The 19,848-nt window shown below is 43.6% G+C and overlaps 1 protein-coding gene across 1 annotated transcript in view; it reads left to right on the top strand.

Annotated features, from left to right (window-relative positions):
* Positions 1 to 19,848, top strand: part of mdga2a (MAM domain containing glycosylphosphatidylinositol anchor 2a) — a 59,160-nt gene that overhangs the window by 33,773 nt on the left and 5,539 nt on the right. The window contains exons 10-13 of the mRNA XM_034195119.1: positions 1,548 to 1,696; positions 3,948 to 4,125; positions 13,771 to 13,791; positions 13,880 to 14,035. Of these exons, the coding sequence (XP_034051010.1) occupies positions 1,548 to 1,696; positions 3,948 to 4,125; positions 13,771 to 13,791; positions 13,880 to 14,035 (504 nt within the window). The remainder of the gene's footprint in view (positions 1 to 1,547; positions 1,697 to 3,947; positions 4,126 to 13,770; positions 13,792 to 13,879; positions 14,036 to 19,848) is intronic.

Below are 19,848 nucleotides of genomic sequence, written 5' to 3'. Positions count from 1 at the left end.
TGTGGCGTGACTTGCTGTGCCGACTTAACAGCTGTCACTCATGTTTCCAGTGGAATCAGTGATGTCATCAGGGTTGAGATTCAGCTTCAGTGTTCTTTAGAATCACTCCTCCGTGTGAAGTATTGCTGTGATTGGCTCAGGTGTTTAGAAAGTTGACCAGTAATGATGCATGTGTCAGACTCTGAATGACATGGCACCCAATGATGTCTAACCCTAACCCGGGACCCAGTGATTAGCAGCAAGGCTTTGACATAACATGTAAACAAAAGGTCTCCTGGACATGTTCCTGAAGGCATCTAGACACTGTGCCAACTTAAACAATATATTAAATGATACCTGATAATTATTGTGTTGAAAGATGCCAACATGGTCCAAAATAGGAGGTTTGGTGCTGCTCATGTGGATTTATCAGAAATCCAACATTACAGAGCTGAAAATGCAGGTTTTATGCAGTTAATCATGGAAATTTTGTAGACTGACTCACTACCCAGCTGACTCACTGACTGACTTATTAACTGACTCACTTATTCACTGACTGATTGAAAGACTCTCTGACTCACTGATTCACTGACTGATTGATTGCCTGATTCTCTGTGTGAGTGGCACATTGACCTAATGACTGACTCACTGAATGAATCACTGATACACTGGCTGGCTGACTCGCTGTCTGATTCACCGATTCACTGGCTGATTGACTGATTCACTGAGTGAGTGACTCATTGACCCACTGACTGACTGATTCACTGGCTGATTGATTGATTGATTCACTGGCTGACTGATACACTGACTGATACACTGGCTGATTCACTGGCTGGTTGACTCTCTTGACTAATTCACTTACTGTACCTGTCCTGCTCATCACAGGGAAATGTTCTTTTTGAAAAACCTGGAAAAGTTGCTTTACATCCTGTTTTAACTCCATCTGCAGAAATAAAGCTTTGCTAATATCATATGAGTCAGTTTAATAACCGTGGATACGGCTGAGTCAGCCAATCAGTATTCAGGTTTGTGTTATCAGGTCATGCGTGTGAGAGTCTTCATCCGTTCAGGTGCCTCTGCTTTCTCAGAGTTTTAATCCTCCAACCTGCAGAGATCAGCCAGAAAGCTCACACGCTGTGTATGTGGTGGTTTTCCCCGTCCATTTCCTGTCAGATTAAGTTTGGCTTCATAATCCTGCTCCTTCTTCGCATCAGCACGCCTCTTCCTCTTTTTCTAAAACTCCTTCAGACTCAGAATTCATTGAGATTCATCAGTATTTTGGTTTCAGTTAAGGAGGTTATGGGTTCTGCTCCTGTTTGACGGTGGATGTTTTTAATTTCATTTTTAGTTCAGATTCAGGGACTCAGGTTTTTGGCATGACCGATCATCGTGCTGGTTTCGTTGTACCTTCATATCGCGCTGTCAGATCAGAAAGCACATCTGTATGTGTGATGTTACAGTTTCCACAGCGAATACAATCTTTGACATCAGTGTCATCACTTGATCCTGAGATCTAGAAATAGTGATCACTGCGAAAATGTTTTACATCATCCCACCTGTGTCCTCAGGGAAGGCCTACGCACCAGAGTTTTACTACGACACCTACAGCGCGCTGTGGCAGAACCGGCCCAGAGTCTATGGCTTCAAGCTCCAGTGGACACAGATGGAACCCAACGCTGTCGATCGCATCCTGGCCTATCGCCTCGGCATCCGGCAGGTCAGTGGAAGAAAACATTTCAGTTGTCATTTCAGTGACGTCTTAAACCTGGACAGTTAGAAAACTGTTTCATCATCGAGCCACCTGCAGCATGCTGGGGACTCAATATCTGAAAAACGACAAGCCTTTAAACTGTGAGAACATTCAGCTTCACAGCTTCAGTGATTATTAATAACACAAACTGTAAATGATACCAGGTTTTTAAATGGTCTGAAATGATTTGTTCAGTCATTCACTGCTTTTTTCCTCCATAATTTCCAACCAACTACAACACAAGTAATTTGAAGCTCAGCTTTAAAAAGAGGTGAAGATCTGAGAGCGGCAGTGTGGCTTTATGCTGTGAAAGAGCACTACAGATGCAGTGTTTGCTCTGGGAGTGCTGATGGAGAAGTATAGAGAAGGTCAGAAGGAGTTACATTGTGTGTTTGTGGATTTAGAGAAAGTTTATGACAGGGTGCCAAGAGAAGAGTTGTGGTATTACATGAGGAAGTCTGGAGTCGCAGTGATGTACATGAGAGTGGTGCAAGATATGTACAAGGACAGTGTGACAGTAGTGAGATGTGCAGGAGGAATGACAGATGCATTCAAGGTGGAGATGGGATTATACCAAGTATTGGCTCTGAGCCCTTTCTTGTTTGCAATGGTGAAGGACAGGCTGATGGACGAGACCAAACAGGAGTCTTCATGAACTATGATGTTTACAGATGACATTGTGATCTGTAGTGAGAGCAGAGAGCAGGGTGAGATGAGCCTAGAGATGTGGAGATACACTCTGGAAAGAACGGCAGTAGCAGCAAGATGGAGTAGATGTGTGTGAATGAGAGGGAGCCCGGAGGAACGGTGCAGTTACAAGGAGTAGAGGTGGAGAGGTTACCTGTTTCTCATGAGAACTGATGCTTCTCAGATTTGTTTAATCTATAACAAGGTTTTCATTGTGGCTGCAGGTCAGTCAGATGTGCCTTCAACAGTCTGATCACATGCGACTGTCTAAAACCTTCTTCAGATATGACAAATGGACAAAATGTATGTAAGTGAAGGTTCTGGATGGTGCAAACTGAGATAGATAGATTGGCACAAGTTCTCAGAGCTGTACTGGTCTTGGCTGTGGAAGTAATCTGGAATCAAGTGCAATCTAGTGTCCTGTCCAGGGAGAGCGTAGCTTCTCCTTCTCTTCATGCTACAGTATAAAGGGTTAAGCACCGGCACCGGTGGACCTCAGAGCCAGGATAGGACAAACAGCTGACTGAGAGAACTCGGGACAAAGTCACCAAGACATCATGACAACTCTGAAGCACCTATACGTAAGCTTCAGTGACTGTGATTGGACAGCCTTTTGAAAACACTTTGGTAAACAAAACAAACAGATGAAATGGAGGCTGGGGTTTGTTCGGTGACGCCCTCGGAGGAGGACGCTGAGCAGTTTGTTGTCACCTCAGCTGTGTTGACTTCTGATGTCTTTCCCACAGCTTGGGTGGATATCTGCAGCATCGGTCTGGTTTAGAGAAGGAGACAGGAGCAGGGCGTGTTGCTGTGGCAACTTGTATCTCTTCATTCATGCTGCGGGAAGTCGAGTGTTTACAGGAGAGGAAACGTTCTGACTGGAGCAGAACTCATTAGATTTGATTGTTGGAACAAGATTTAATAACAGTGAATTATGGAACACAGCCAGCTCATTTTAATAACTTCTGCCGTTTGAAATCACAGCATCTCTTTGTGACCTCGAACCTCAGCACCACCCAGCTTGTGATTGGACACAGGTCAGAGTTCAGCAGTACACTACATCCTGTACACTCCACAGCCATTTTTCCTGTTATGTATTGATCGACCTGAGTACACGAGAACTATCAATGACAATGCAAATGGTACAAATACCAAAGAAAAACTTGCAGATTGATTCTGAAATGCAGTATTTTAATTAATTTTCTGCTGATTTTCTGGGTCTGGGGAACAGTGGCAGTAGACCAAGCAGGTCTTCCCACACTTCCCTATCTTCGGCCAAGTCCTGTGACACTTCTTGTGGGATCCCAAGGCAGCTGGGAAATCTAATCCCCCCACAACAGTCCGATACAGTCAGACGACGCTCCAGTCCGCCTGTTGATTTCACGCTCCAACTTACCCCCACTCATGAATAAGACCCAGAGATACTTAAACTCGTCCACTTGGGGCAGTAACTCTCCCCTGACTATTTTTATAAATTAAGATATTTTTGTTTTGGTTTAGAAATCTAAATTTTGCTAAATGTCTCTTTCAGATGGGTCAGTCCCGCTGGTGGGAGCAGGAGATCCCCATGGAGGGAACCATTCAGAAGGGGGAGCTGCTGACCTACAACTTGACCGAACTCATCAAACCAGAGTCCTATCTGGTCAGCCTCACCCCCATCACCCGTTACGGAGAGGGCGACCCTACTGAGCGCATCATCACGTACAGCGGTATGGTTTGGAATAGCCTAGCATCCATTTCTTGTTGTTGCCATTTGGTTCACAGCCAGCTCACCAAATCATAAAAGTATACCATATGAAGGCGTGTTCACATGACCGTGGTCATGCGCTCCATGCGCCACATTAGCCCGCACAGATTGTTGCCACCCGCATGTGCACTGTCCACTGCATGACACTGCATTAGCCATGTCATGAGCTTGGCTACATTCAGGTCAGGTTAACTTTCTGCATCCACAACATGACAGAACTGTCCTGGATGACAACCAGTCAGGCAGACAACCAGTTCATCCTCACATGCTGAAGGTAACCGTCTCCCTGCTGCAGCCAGGTGAAATGTGGGCGTGTCCTTGAAAATTCAGCTGCTGGGGTCCTCGGCACTGAGTCACTGGGTCACGCTCAGCAAAGTACAGAACATCATCTTGCAACCGGTGCAACTCATCTGTTTCACTAAGTCACCGCTCCTCTGACACAAAGTCATTCCCACGGGACCCAAGGATCCTCCAAAGAGACCTGGTACCAAAGACATCCAGTCGTCACCTTAGGTCATTGGTTAGAGTCCAAGTCTCAGAACCAGACAAGAAGCACCAGGACCCTGAAGACTTCGACCTTCGTTCTCCTGCAACGATATGAACATCAACATACACCTTTGACCTTTGACCTCATGACTCTATAAGATCTTCTCAGGTGTCTCTGAGTCGCAATGGCTGAGGACCCAGAGGCATGTACACTGCAAGTATGAGTAAAAGTGTCTACAAGTTTTTTTTGCCTCCTTGCACTTGGCTGAGACGGACGCATTTTTTTCTCTCTCCCTCCCTCCCTATCTTTCCTGCTTCTGTGGTGTGTTGTCTGTGAGGCTGCCAGCTTTGCTCTTCTGGATAATGGCAAAAATGGATCTGTTAAAGTGGTCTCTGAACGCAATTGACACTATTTTTTCTACGAGACACTCGGGGGCAGAGGACCCGACCTGTCCTGCTGGGACGCATGTGATGGGCTACGTGATGGACAGTTGGAGGAAATGGCAGGTCATGTGCCTTTACACGCTGTCTGTGGAGGACGTCGAAGATGTGTATATATTTGGCTCGGTGGTGACCGGCTTTCTGCTGTGTAGAGCGGGCATAGTGCTGGTTTACCGGAAAATTAAGAAGGTGGAAGCGGCAATAATTGGCCCGTCCAGGCTGCCCCACATGATTGATTCGATTGGAAGGGCAGTGTCAGCTCAGTCGGCGGGTGTTAACCGCACGTTGGAAATCATCTCTGGGAGGATGGCTGCACTGGAAAACCGCTTTGATCGTCAGTAATGACCACATCTCCTCTCTTATATTCAGATGTATTGAAAGCCACTCTGTTTCAGACTGTGGAATCTTTCAGGCGTCTGCTAATCTGGATATTCATTCGGCTTCCCAAAACACAGCTGCACTTCAAGGCCGCTGTGATAAAAACCTCCTGAAGAAGAACAACACTTAAGCCTCACACCCTGGTCTTCCCCCGCCCTTACTTTCTACAGCTCTGACGTTGACTGTGGACAGTGGACTGTTCAGGGCTGGGCCCCTTTTCCCTCCAGGATGGACAAACAAGGCCGTTGACGGCGCCTAAAGGCTGCCTCCGGAGTGTTCTGTCTGATAACTGGACTTTTCAAATCTCGGTCGTCGTCTCTCGTCTGTGTGTGATCATTGTTTTTTTTTTTTTGTGCTGATGGGTTTTTTTTTCCTGCATTGCTGCTGTGTAGTTTAACGCAGCAGCTATGAAGGTTTTTCTCTCCCTAGTTTTACCTTGTGTGTGCTTTTTATATGTGTTCATGTACCGGGCCGGCTTATGTGTGTTGTGTGTTATGTGTGTGTTGTCTGTTGTCATGAGGCCGGTCATGGTTTGCTCAGCCCTGCTGTTGACCTAGGCAGAGATGTACATCTGGAGCTGGTCCCCGGGCGCCTAAAGGCGACCTCTGCTCCTAACTGGCAATTAGGATGGGTTAAATGCAGTAGACACAATTCATTGTGCAGGGAACATGTTCCTATGTGCAGTTTTATTTGTTATTATCTATCGTCCACCTGGTCGTTACTGTGAGTTTCTCTGTGAATTTTCAGACCTTTTGTCTGACTTAGTGCTTAGCTCAGATAAGATAATTATAGTGGGTGATTTTAACATCCACACAGATGCTGAGAATGACAGCCTCAACACTGCATTTAATCTATTATTAGACTCAATTGGCTTTGCTCAAAATGTAAATGAGTCCACCCACCACTTTAATCATATCTTAGAGCTTGTTCTGACTTATGGTATGGAAATTGAAGACTTAACAGTATTCCCTGAGAACTCCCTTCTGTCTGATCGTTTCTTAATAACATTTACATTTACTCTGATGGACTACCCAGCAGTGGGGAATAAGTTTCATTACACTAGAAGTCTTTCAGAAAGCACTGTAACTAGGTTTAAGGATATGATTCCTTCTTTATGTTCTCTAATGCCATATACCAACACAGTGCAGAGTAGCTACCTACACTCTGTAAGTGAGATAGAGTATTTCGTCAATAGTTTTACATCCTCATTGAAGACAACTTTGGATGCTGTAGCTCCTCTGAAAAAGAGAGCTTTAAATCAGAAGTGCTTGACTCCGTGGTATAACTCACAAACTCGCAGCTTAAAGCAGATAACCTGTAAGTTGGAGAGGAAATGGCATCTCACTAATTTAGAAGATCTTCACTTAGCCTGGAAAGAGTCTGTTGCTCTATAAAAAAGCCCTCCGTAAAGCTAGGACATCTTACTACTCATCACTAATTGAAGAAAATAAGAACAACCCCAGGTTTCTTTTCAGCACTGTAGCCAGGCTGACAAAGAGTCAGAGCTCTATTGAGCCGAGTATTCCTTTAACTTTAACTAGTAAAGACTTCATGACTTTCTTTGCTAATAAAATTTTAACTATTAGAGAAAAAATTACTCATAACCATCCCAAAGACGTATCGTTATCTTTGGCTGCTTTCAGTGATGCCGGTATTTGGTTAGACTCTTTCTCTCCGATTGTTCTGAGTTATTTTCATTAGTTACTTCATCCAAACCATCAACATGTCTATTAGACCCCATTCCTACCAGGCTGCTCAAGGAAGCCCTACCATTATTTAATGCTTCGATCTTAAATATGATCAATCTATCTTTATTAGTTGGCTATGTACCACAGGCTTTTAAGGTGGCAGTAATTAAACCATTACTTAAAAAGCCATCACTTGACCCAGCTATCTTAGCTAATTATAGGCCAATCTCCAACCTTCCTTTTCTCTCAAAAATTCTTGAAAGGGTAGTTGTAAAACAGCTAACTGATCATCTGCAGAGGAATGGTCTATTTGAAGAGTTTCAGTCAGGTTTTAGAATTCATCATAGTACAGAAACAGCATTAGTGAAGGTTACAAATGATCTTATGGCCTCAGACAGTGGACTCATCTCTGTGCTTGTTCTGTTAGACCTCAGTGCTGCTTTTGATACTGTTGACCATAAAATTTTATTACAGAGATTAGCGCATGCCACAGGTATTAAAGGCACTGCGCTGCGGTGGTTTGAATCATATTTATCTAATAGATTACAATTTGTTCATGTAAATGAGGAATCTTCTTCACAGACTAAGGTTAATTATGGAGTTCCACAAGGTTCTGTGCTAGGACCAATTTTATTCACTTTATACATGCTTCCCTTAGGCAGTATTATTAGATGGCATTGCTTAAATTTTCATTGTTACGCAGATGATACCCAGCTTTATCTATCCATGAAGCCAGAGGACACACACCAGTTAGCTAAACTGCAGGATTGTCTTACAGACATAAAGACATGGATGACCTCTAATTTCCTGCTTTTAAACTCAGATAAAACTGAAGTTATTGTACTTGGCCCCACAAATCTTAGAAACATGGTGTCTAACCAGATCCTTACTCTGGATGGCATTACCCTGACCTCTAGTAATACTGTGAGAAATCTTTTGATCTTCTGTGAGTCATTTTTGATCAGGATATGTCATTCAATGCGCATATTTTTTGCATTTACGCAATATCTCTAAAAATAGAAAGGTCTTGTCTCAGAGTGATGCTGAAAAACTAATTCATGCATTTATTTTCTCTAGGCTGGACTATTGTAATTCATTATTTTCAGGTTGTCCTAAAAGTTCCCTGAAAAGCCTTCAGTTAATTCAAAATGCTGCAGCTAGAGTACTAACGGGGACTAGAAGGAGAGAGCATATCTCACCCATATTGGCCTCTCTTCACTGGCTTCCTGTTAATTCTAGAATAGAATTTAAAATTCTTTTTCCTTCCCACTGTCGCCAAGTGCTTGCTCACAGGGGGTCGTTTTGACCGTTGGGGTTTTTACGTAATTATTGTATGGCCTTGCCTTACAATATAAAGCGCCTTGGGGCAACTGTTTGTTGTGATTTGGCGCTATATAAATAAAATTGATTGATTGATTGATATGTAGTCCTCTGATTGGCTGACAGGCATTTGACAGCTTTTTTTCTCCATCAAATGATTAAATGAGACAAAGAAATGACCTGATTGAAGTAAATATCTGATCAGTTGTCAGTGATTTATTGATGGGAGCCTCAGAATTAATACGAGCTGTTGCTGTTCTATCTTTATTACTGTGACCAATCAGCGGGCCTGAAGTGTGACTCAGTCTGACATATGACTCAGCGTCTGCCATGTGATTCAGAGTCTGCAACATGATTCAGTCTGACACATCATTCAGCGTCTGCCATGTGACTCAGTCTGACATATCTGTCTGCCACGTGATTCTGAGTGTGCCACGTGATTCAGTCTGACATATGATTCAGAGTCTGCCACGTGATTCAGTCTGACACATGATTCAGAGTCTGCCACGTGATTCAGTCTGACACGTGATTCAGAGTCTGACACGTGATTCAGAGTCTGACACGTGATTCAATCGAACATATGATTCAGAGTCTGACACGTGATTCAGTCTGACACGTGATTCAGAGTCTGCCACGTGATTCAGTCTGCCACGTGATTCAGAGTCTGCCACGTGATTCAGTCTGCCACGTGATTCAGTCTGACACGTGATTCAGAGTCTGCCACGTGATTCAGAGTCTGCCACGTGATTCAGTCTGCCACGTGATTCAGAGTCTGCCACGTGATTCAGAGTCTGCCACGTGATTCAGAGTGTGCCACGTGATTCAGAGTCTGCCACGTGATTCAGAGTCTGCCACGTGATTCAGAGTGTGCCATGTGATTCAGTCTGCCACATGATTCAGAGTCTGCCACGTGATTCAGAGTGTGCTATGTGATTCAGTCTGACACATGATTCAGAGTCTGACACATGATTCAGTTTCTGCCATATGATTCAGTCTGACACATGATTCAGTTTCTGCCATATGATTCAGTCTGACACATGATTCAGTCTGACACGTGATTCATAGTCTGACACATGATTCAGTCTGACACGTGATTCATAGTCTGCCACGTGATTCAGAGTCTGCCACATGATTCAGAGTCTGCCACGTGATTCAGCCTGCCACGTGATTCAGAGTGTGCCATGTGATTCAGTCTGACACATGATTCAGAGTCTGACACATGATTCAGTTTCTGCCATGTGATTCAGCGTGGGCCATATGATTCAGTCTGACACGATTCAGTGTCTGCTGTTGGGGTTCGCCCCTGGTTCTGTCTGGTCTATCTGGGTCGCTGCTCTCTGTGTTTCCAGGTGAAGCTGCTGTGGCAAGTTTGCTTGGTGCATGAGCTGCTGGTGATGTCATGGCTCGTCTCCTGTGCTGTCAAACTGCACATGAGAGCTGTCTAAACGGCGTCTTTACATCAGGGCTACAATGAAACCAGCACGATGATCGGTCATGCCAAAAACCTGAGTCCCTGAATCTGAACTAAAAATGAAATTAAAAACATCCACCGTCAAACAGGAGCAGAACCCATAACCTCCTTAACTGAAACCAAAATACTGACGAATCTCAATGAATTCTGAGTCTGAAGGAGTTTTAGAAAAAGAGGAAGAGGCGTGCTGATGCGAAGAAGGAGCAGGATTATGAAGCCAAACTTAATCTGACAGGAAATGGACGGGGAAAACCACCACATACACAGCGTGTGAGCTTTCTGGCTGATCTCTGCAGGTTGGAGAATTAAAGCTCTGAGAAAGCAGAGGCACCTGAACGGACGAAGACTCTCACACGCATGACCTCATAACACAAACCTGAATACTGATTGGCTGACTCAGCCGTATCCACGGTTATTAAACTGACTCATATGATATTAGCAAAGCTTTATTTCTGCAGATGGAGTTAAAACCGGATGTAAAGCAACTTTTCCAGGTTTTTTTAAAAAGAACATTTCCCTGTGATGAGCAAGACAGGTACAGTAAGTGAATTAGTCAAGAGAGTCAACCAGCCAGTGAATCAATCAATCAATCAGCCAGTGAATCAGTCAGTCAGTCAGTGGGTCAATGAGTCACTCACTCAGTGAATCAGTCAATCAATCAGCCAGTGAATCAGTGAATCAGACAGCGAGTCAGCCAGCCAGTGTATCAGTGATTCATTCAGTGAGTCAGTCATTCGGTCAATGTGCCACTCACACAGAGAATCAGGCAATCAGTCAGTGAATCAGTGAGTCAGAGAGTCTTTCAATCAGTCAGTGAATGAGTGAGTCAGTAAATAAGTCAGTCAGTGAGTCAGCTGGGTAGTGAGTCAGTCTGCAAAATTTCCATGATTAACTGCATAAAACCTGCATTTTCAGCTCTGTAATGTTGGATTTCTGATAAATCCACATGAGCAGCACCAAACCTCCTATTTTGGACCATGTTGGCATCTTTCAACACAACATGTTATGTCAAAGCCTTGCTGCTAATCACTGGGTCCCGGGTTAGGGTTAGACATCATTGGGTGCCATGTCATTCAGAGTCTGACACATGCATCATTGCTGGTCAACTTTCTAAACACCTGAGCCAATCACAGCAATACTTCACACAGAGGAGTGATTCTAAAGAATACTGAAGCTGAATCTCAACCCTGATGACATCACTGATTCCACTGGAAACATGAGTGACAGCTGTTAAGTCGGCACAGCAAGTCACGCCACATTTTGTTGGCAGTTATTAAATGTGACGAGGACATCGTCACCCCTCAGAACTATATGTCCAAATGAGCATATCTCACCCATATTGGCTTCCTGTTAATTCTAGAATAGAATTTAAAATTCTTCTTCTTACTTATAAGGTTTTGAATAATCAGGTCCCATCTTATCTTAGGGACCTCATAGTACCATATCACCCCAATAGAGCGCTTCGCTCTCAGACTGCAGGCTTACTTGTAGTTCCTAGGGTTTGTAAGAGTAGAATGGGAGGCAGAGCCTTCAGCTTTCAGGCTCCTCTCCTGTGGAACCAGCTCCCAATTCAGATCAGGGAGACAGACACCCTCTCTACTTTTAAGATTAGGCTTAAAACTTTCCTTTTTGCTAAAGCTTATAGTTAGGGCTGGATCAGTTGACCCTGAACCATCCCTTAGTTATGCTGCTATAGACTTAGACTGCTGGGGGGTTCCCATGATGCACTGAGTGTTTCTTTCTCTTTTTGCTCTGTATGCACCACTCTGCATTTAATCATTAGTGATTGATCTCTGCTCCCCTCCACAGCATGTCTTTTTCCTGGTTCTCTCCCTCAGCTCCAACCAGTCCCAGCAGAAGACTGCCCCTCCCTGAGCCTGGTTCTGCTGGAGGTTTCTTCCTGTTAAAAGGGAGTTTTTCCTTCCCACTGTCGCCAAGTGCTTGCTCACAGGGGGTCGTTTTGACCGTTGGGGTTTTTACGTAATTATTGTATGGCCCTGCCTTACAATATAAAGCACCTTGGGGCAACTGTTTGTTGTGATTTGGCGCTATATAAATAAAATTGATTGATTGATTGATTGATATGACAATAAAATTCTTTTGAATCCTTGAAGTTCAACACTTTCGCCACATGCAGATGCACCTCTGATGGCGTCCAGGAAGTCAGTGAAAGCCTGGATCTTTGTCTGAATCCAGAACAATCACAAACCCATACACTTTGATTCCTCACTCGGCTTCTGAAGCGTTTCCACTGATTCCACAAAGATCCACCATTGTCCACAAAGTCACGGTCAAGGCCTTTCATTGACAACAAAAGCACCAAAGTTTCTGGTTTCTACAGCCCGACCCAACATCCAATCTAACACCCACTCCATGCAAACACTTAACAGTGTAGGAACCAATACACACCCTTGAGGAAGCCCAGGATTCACTGGAAAGAAGTCTAAGATGATGTCTGGAAGCTCTGCTCAGTCTCAGGATGTCCCAAAGAGGATCCCAGCCAGCTGGATCAAACGTGTGCAAAAGTCAGCAGAAGCTCCAAAGAAGCACTGCCGATGTTAACGCTGGAGCTCAATCAGTACTCGCTGAGTGAGGGTGTAGCAGAGTGTGGATCCAGACTGCTGTGGTCACTGTGCAGCATGTAACTGGGTTGAATCCCTTTGAGAATGACCCCTGTCAGCACCTTTTCCAGCACAGAGAGCAGTGTAGTACTGCTACAGTACAGGTCATTGCTGGTCCCTATCCACAGTGGAACGGCTTTCTTCCAGGCCGTCGGGTTGATACCCACAAACATTGTCTGTAACACCAGGACAACGGCTCTCCACCCGCCTGGAGGACCTCAGCACCGACCCCACAGATCCTTAGAGCCTGTGTTACCCTCAGCTGTTTCACCACTTTTATGATTTCATCAGCAGAACCACAAAAGACTCTCGTTCTGGAATTAGACATAAAAAGGAACATTACAATGTGTCTTTTTATGTCAATATAATAATTTACTGCATTTGTTTTTAATATATTTGTCTACTTATTTTCTGGTTTGTGCATTTGCTGCATGACAGCTTTTTGTTTTGTTCCACTTGAAGGACGATGAACAGGGGAATAAAGAAAAATAACAGTTCATTTGTCACAAAGGAATCCAGAAGAGAATTTAAATAAAAAAATAAACCATCATGACTGCAGAGAAATGCCAAAGTAAAAATAAAAGCTCCAACTGAAATAAAACAAGGTGACAAAGTGAGACATAAACACTGAAAATGCACCACAGGAGGTTCAGCACGCAAACATAAAAAAAACAACAACAATAAAACCTCCAGTAGAAGAGAGAAGAAGCTGCAGCGGTTGGATTTGAAGCTTTGTCTCACAGATGTCACTCCTCCACCTGGCTGCAGCACTGAGATGACCGCTGTACAGCAAACGCATCACATATTCAGACCTGCAAACGCCACATTAGCTCATCAGAGGGTCATCGAAGTGGTCACGTTTTGCTGACCCCACAACAGGACAGCAAACATAGAAATCGATGACAGCGAATCGCTGAACACCATGCTGCTCCAAATCATTTCTGACCAGTTGAAATTGATGACACTGCCATCTAGTGTTCACGTGTGAAACATCTCTGGCTGCAACCTCCACAGCGTCCTAGACTATAAGTAGAAGGAGGAAGTAATCTGGCTGCCATTAAAATCAAGTCAGTAAAATTATGTTAAAATATGTTTGCAACTGTTGAACGTTTCGTGAATCACTTTTTTCAGCTTAATTGTAAAACATTAAATAATGCATTTTTTTTATGAATAATCTGATTTGTTTTTTTGTCCCTCCACAGCTCCTGTAAACCCACACCTCAGTAAGTATCAATTAACACGGAGGCTCCATCCTCTTTATGATCACTGCTGCAGGTTAATTATGAGGTCACAGTGTGTGTGTGTGTCTAGGGGAGTTCCAGTGTGGCTTTGAGGATGAGGCTGTCTGCTTGTTCTCTCAAGACAAAACTGATGACTTTGACTGGACACGTCATAGCACCGCCATCCGAAACACCAAATATACCCCCAACACAGGACCGAGCTCCGACCACAATGGCTCCAAGCAAGGTATGCAAACTCAAACCCACATAAGACCGCTTGTCTGAACGTTGAACCGGGCTGGAAATGGGATCAAAAAGCAAAACGCATGACTGCAGAAGGTCATGAGAAGTATCGGGCAGCTTGCCGTCCCTTCATGCTATCCAAACAAAGACTCCCATCAGCTGAAGTTTGTTGTTGATCAGACCTTCTGTGCGAGTTGGACAAATCAGGTCAAATTTTTCTACTAAATGTTACGTTATGATCCCGGACAAGCCCCGAACATTTCGGTCTCTGTAACAGCAAACAGACAAAAATATGTGTCAGTTCCATCTGCTGAAGTTTGTGAGAATCACTGTGATGTTTATGTGCATTTTCACCGCTAATTAGTGAAATGAGATCTTTATTTGTTATGTAGCATATGAAGAAGAAATGCTTCTCCCTCATGTTTACAAATTTATTCGATGTGCTCACTGGGGGGCGGGGGGGGGGTGTTCTGCAGAACCTTCAGATCCAGATTAACATGCGCGCACACTGAATGTTAATCAGCTGAGTGCACCGATAAGGTGGTGTTGGTTAAAGGCTGAGACTTTAAAAGGGCCGTGCACGTGCAGACTGAATGAGAGCGGCTTGATGAACAGCCTGCAGACTTCAGTTCTGCAGAGGATTAAATATTTTGGACCTGCTGCACAGAACAGAGCCAACAGCAGCAGGGAAGAAAAAAGATTACTACGAAAGCATTAAAGAGAGACGGAGAGAGAATCTGATGATTTGGTGCAGCATTTATTGTTTTTTAGGTATTTTTAATATCAAACATTTTGACTGATTCAATGTTTGGGGCAAAACTGCAGAAGAAATTCATAAAGGACATAAATTTGACAGTGACTAATAACTAAAACCTACTAATTCAAATAACTAAAAGTTGTGATATTTATGGGGGAGGTGATGGTCTAGTGGTTAAGCATTAGGCTTGAGACCAGAGGATCCTCAGTTCAAATCCCAGCCTGAACGGAAAATCACTAACGGCCCTTGGGCAAGGTCCTTAATTGCCCAGTTGCTCCTGGTGTGTAGTGGGCGCCTTGCATGGCAGCACCCTGACATCGTAGTGAATATGAGGCATTGATGTGTAAAGTGCTTTGAGCGTCTGATGCAGATGGAAAAGCGCTGTATAAATGCAGTCCATTTACCATTGAAAGGCTGCCATCAGTGTACGGTAAAACATACACGTACTGTTTGTGCACTAGCATGTGCAACTAAAGGATCAATTTTGTCTGTTTTATTAATGAAATTGATAGTTTTTTTTATTTTTATTCACATGAATAAAAACCTAGAGAGCCCTGGAAGGGTTGGGTGTGGAAAAAAAAATCTAAATCTGTACCAATTTAGAAATCTGAGGCTGCGGGTTTGTAAACGTTACCCACAATTTCTGTAGACTATCTGTCCATGAATGTGCGGATGTCACTAACTTCAACTTGGACTTAAATACGTATGTCACTAAACTCTGTGTGTGTGTGTGTGTGTGTGTGTGTGTGTGTGTGTGTGTGTGTGTGTGTGTGTGTGTGTGTGTGTGTGTGTGTGTGTGTGTGTGTGTGTGTGTGTGTGTGTGTGTGTGTGTGTGTGTGTGTGTGTGTGTTTTAATGTCTGGGGGACACAGCTGCTCCGTAATAAAACAGAAAACCACCTGTTTTGGGGCTAAATGTGAAACACCACAGAACAAGAAGCACATAGAGACAAGTTCTGGATCCATCTGAACACAGTTTTTAATGTCAGAGTCTAAAAAAAACAACATAACGCGAACATGACTGAGTGCAACGTTTGTGCCTCAAACGCAAATCTCTGCTTTTATCTTCACCCCCCCATCAGCTGACAGCTCCAGTGGAAGGAGACGAGTCTGATTCATAAAGAAATAATCTCAACTGTTTATGTACTGAGGATCATGGCTGTGTTTTATAGGTGAGCACTTAAAATCATCTCAACTATTTTTTCATTGTGGTGCAGTGGAAGAGCGCACGCAGTCTATTCCTGCCGCTGATCACCCACTGCCAATTTGCTGTTGTTTAAAACTGCAGAAATCACAACACACGTCATCTGTCATTTTGGGAGCGTTCAGCTGACGGAGGGTGAAAAGAAAAGTGGAAATTTTTGTTTGTGGCACAAACACTGCTCACTCTGTCATGTTCATGTTCGGTTCATTTTTATTTTTTTTAGACTTTGACGTTAAAAACTGTTCAGATGGAGCCAGAACTTGTCTCTACGTGCTTCTTGTTCTGTGGTATTTCACATTTACTCTAAAAAACAGGTGTTTTTCTGTTTTATTATGTACCAGCTGTGCAGAGGTGGGACGAAGTCACTGTCAAATCATTCTCAAGTCATCAATATATACTCAACAAAAATATAAACGCAACACTTTTGGTTTTGCTCCCATTTTGTATGAGATGAACTCAAAGATCTAAAACTTTTTCCACATACACAATATCACCATTTCCCTCAAATATTGTTCACAAAGCAGTCTAAATCTGTGATAGTGAGCACTTCTCCTTTGGTGAGATAATCCATCCCACCTCACAGGTGTGCCATACCAAGATGCTGATTAGACACCATGATTAGTGCACAGGTGTGCCTTAGACTGCCCACAATAAAAGGCAACTCTGAAAGGTGCAGTTTTGTTTTATTGGAGGGGGGATACCGGTCAGTATTTACCTCATGCAGTGCAACACATCTCCTTCGCATCATCCGTGAAGAGAACACCTCTTCAACGTGCCAAACGCCAGCGAATGTGAGCATTTGCCCACTCAAGTCGGTTTCGACGACCAACTGGAGTCAGGTCGAGACCCCGATGAGGACGACGAACATGCAGATGAGCTTCCCTGAGACGGTTTCTGACAGTTTGTGCAGAAATTCTTTGGTTATGCAAACTGATTGTTTCAGCAGCTGTCCGAGTGGCTGGTCTCAGTCGATCTTGGAGGTGAACATGCTGGATGTGGAGGTCCTGGGCTGGTGTGGTTAGACGTGGTCTGCGGTTGTGAGGCTGGTTGGATGTACTGCCAAATTCTCTGAAACGCCTTTGGAGACAGCTTATGGTAGAGAAATGAACATTCAATACACGAGCAACAGCTCTGGTTGACATTCCTGCTGTCAGCATACCAATTGCACGCTCCCTCAAATCTTGTGACATCTGTGGCATTGTGCTGTGTGATAAAACTGCACCTTTCAGAGTGGCCTTTTATTGTGGGCAGTCTAAGGCACACCTGTGCACTAATCATGGTGTCTAATCAGCATCTTGGTATGGCACACCTGTGAGGTGGGATGGATTATCTCACCAAAGGAGAAGTGCTCACTATCACAGATTTAGACTGCTTTGTGAACAATATTTGAGGGAAATGGTGATATTGTGTATGTGGAAAAAGTTTTAGATCTTTGAGTTCATCTCATACAAAATGGGAGCAAAATACAAGTCTCAAGTCAGCTTGCAAACAATTGGTGGTCATTATCACTTGAGACTTGACTTGACTTGGTGACATGTTCATGTCGGTGACACCTGCACATTCATGGATCGATAGCCTACAAAAAGTGTGAGTACAAACCGTGGCCTCAGATTTCTAAAGTGTGGGTGCAGATTTAGATTTTTTCCGCATCTGACTCTTTCAGGGTTCCATAAAAATCTGAATGTTTTGTAGATTTACAGCTGAATGCATGATTCCACATTTAAACAGGACAATAACCATTCAGTAATCATCTAAACCAAGAGACTGTTCACCCCCCCCCCCCCCAAAAAAAAAAATATCAGCTATAAAGCCTAATTACAATCATATTTTTTATTTATTTTGTATTAGTCTGATCATCGAGCTCAGTCTGGTTTTTGCCATCTGTGTTTCCATCTTGTTCGATGGTCTTCAGGCTGATGGAAGTGACTTTTTCAGTCTCCTGCAGACTCGTTAAACATCACGTTGTCCAGTGGGATTTGCCGTTTTTCCGTCTCGTTAAGACAGACGAACATTATCAGCAAAAAGCAGCAAACTGATTCCACGCTAAATTATCTTTCTTCTGTCAGCCGCCACGCTGGTGCCATCAACTCGCCTGTCAAACTTTCCAGATAAATAAAGACGATCTCAGCATCCGTACCACAGCAAAAACACTTCACGGATCAGGATGACGGCTCCGAGTGGGAAGTCTGATTCATCTGCTTCCCAGCATTTGCTAAAAAAAAATCCCATCGTGGGTTTAAGTTTGACATGTGATCTTGTTTTGAGTGATAGAAAGATTTATCTTTTTTGTCAGAATTTTGTTTTCAAATAAACATCAAACTTGCAAACAATGAAAAGATTAATGCAACTTCCCGAGGGGGTGGAGCCACTTAATTTTAACAACAATTCTTTTGGACAGCTGAAGGACACTAAGCATTTGCTCCTATCTGTTTCCAACTCTGACTCCTCAGTAGCTCCGCCCACCTTGTAAAGTGATTGGCCGTGGCAGACACATTGTTTTTGTTGAATAACACTTGTTTGAGTGCAAACCAAACTACCACGGCCCATTTTGTTTAATCCAAATGCTAATCTTTAATCCTCTCCAGTGAACTGCCCCCGTCCACCAGATCTGGATCACTATCTGGATCTGTAACTAATTATGTGATACATATTGCACTATTTTGTCTGAAACTTGGTGCATTTCTTTTGGAGAAATTAATCAAAACATCTGACAATCCCAAAAGAAAAACCTAAATCCTGGATCTGCACTTTAATCCAGATCAGCACCAAACGTTAAAGGCCTCTTTCTTGTCCTGTGCCCTGTCCCTCCACTAGGTGTCAGTAAAAATAGGTTTATTAGTGTTGGAATAATCCTGCTAACAAACATATAAACAAACAGATGGGAACACGTGAAAACAAAACTTATCTGGAAGTAAAAGGATCACAAAAAGGAATTTACGCATGATTGATGTCAGCGCTGCCACAGAGACACGCCCACAGCCACAGAGGCACTCCCCCAACTCTGATTGATCAATGCAAACCAGATCAAAATCAATTAAGACATCAGTTAACAGTATTTTGGACATTGGACAAAGAATGCCTCCTTGACCCCTCTCTCAAACCATTTCATGGAGAGAGGGGTCAAGGAGGCATTCTTTGTAAAACGTTTGAAACCCAGCCTTAACCGGGGAGGGGGTCTGAGACACGCTTTATCCCCTGTTTACAATGGGATACTCAGGTCAAAGGAGTTTCAGTCTTTTGTTCATGGTAATGAGTCATTCACGTCATCAAGGGAGCCATCAGAAAGGCATCCATCCCATCATTAGAGGGACAGCTGTCCTGTCATTAGGTGTGCTAACTAGAGCACAGTAGTTGCTAATTAGAGCTATTGTTTAGTCACTAGCCTATAGCAGTCTGTAGGAGGGGTCTGGTTAGGTTTAAAACTCCAGCTTTTGTTGGCTTCTGTTTTATTCTTCTCTACAAGAGTCAGACAGAAGTCAGACTTCCAGAGCAAGAATTTTAGCTGAGGAAGCTTCTGCGATTTGAAGCGAAACGTCCTCGCGTCAAGCAACCCAGTCCAGTCGAAGATTCAAGCTTCTATACTACTCTTCAGAGGTTTGAACCTCAGCCTGTGACGGTGCCGCTGAGCAAGGCAACAGAGCTGCCGGGATTAAATGTGTGACAGAGAAAAGAGCTCACGCTTTAATCCCAGAGTAAACAAATGTTGAAAAACAAACAAACATGGAATCCCTTCGGCATGCTGACACAGACTGCTATTTGTTTGGCTCCGCCTCCTCATTTCCTCCTGGAAAATGACCCATTTATTCCTCTGTGAGGTTTCACTCTGCTGTGGAATCTCATTAAAATCAACCTCAGGCT

This window comes from Thalassophryne amazonica, chromosome 19 (assembly GCF_902500255.1).
Source record: "Thalassophryne amazonica chromosome 19, fThaAma1.1, whole genome shotgun sequence".
In the NCBI taxonomy this organism is placed as follows: Eukaryota; Metazoa; Chordata; class Actinopteri; order Batrachoidiformes; family Batrachoididae; genus Thalassophryne; species Thalassophryne amazonica.
The sequence above is the reverse complement of the archived record's forward strand: the minus strand, read 5'-3'. Positions and strand labels throughout refer to the sequence as shown.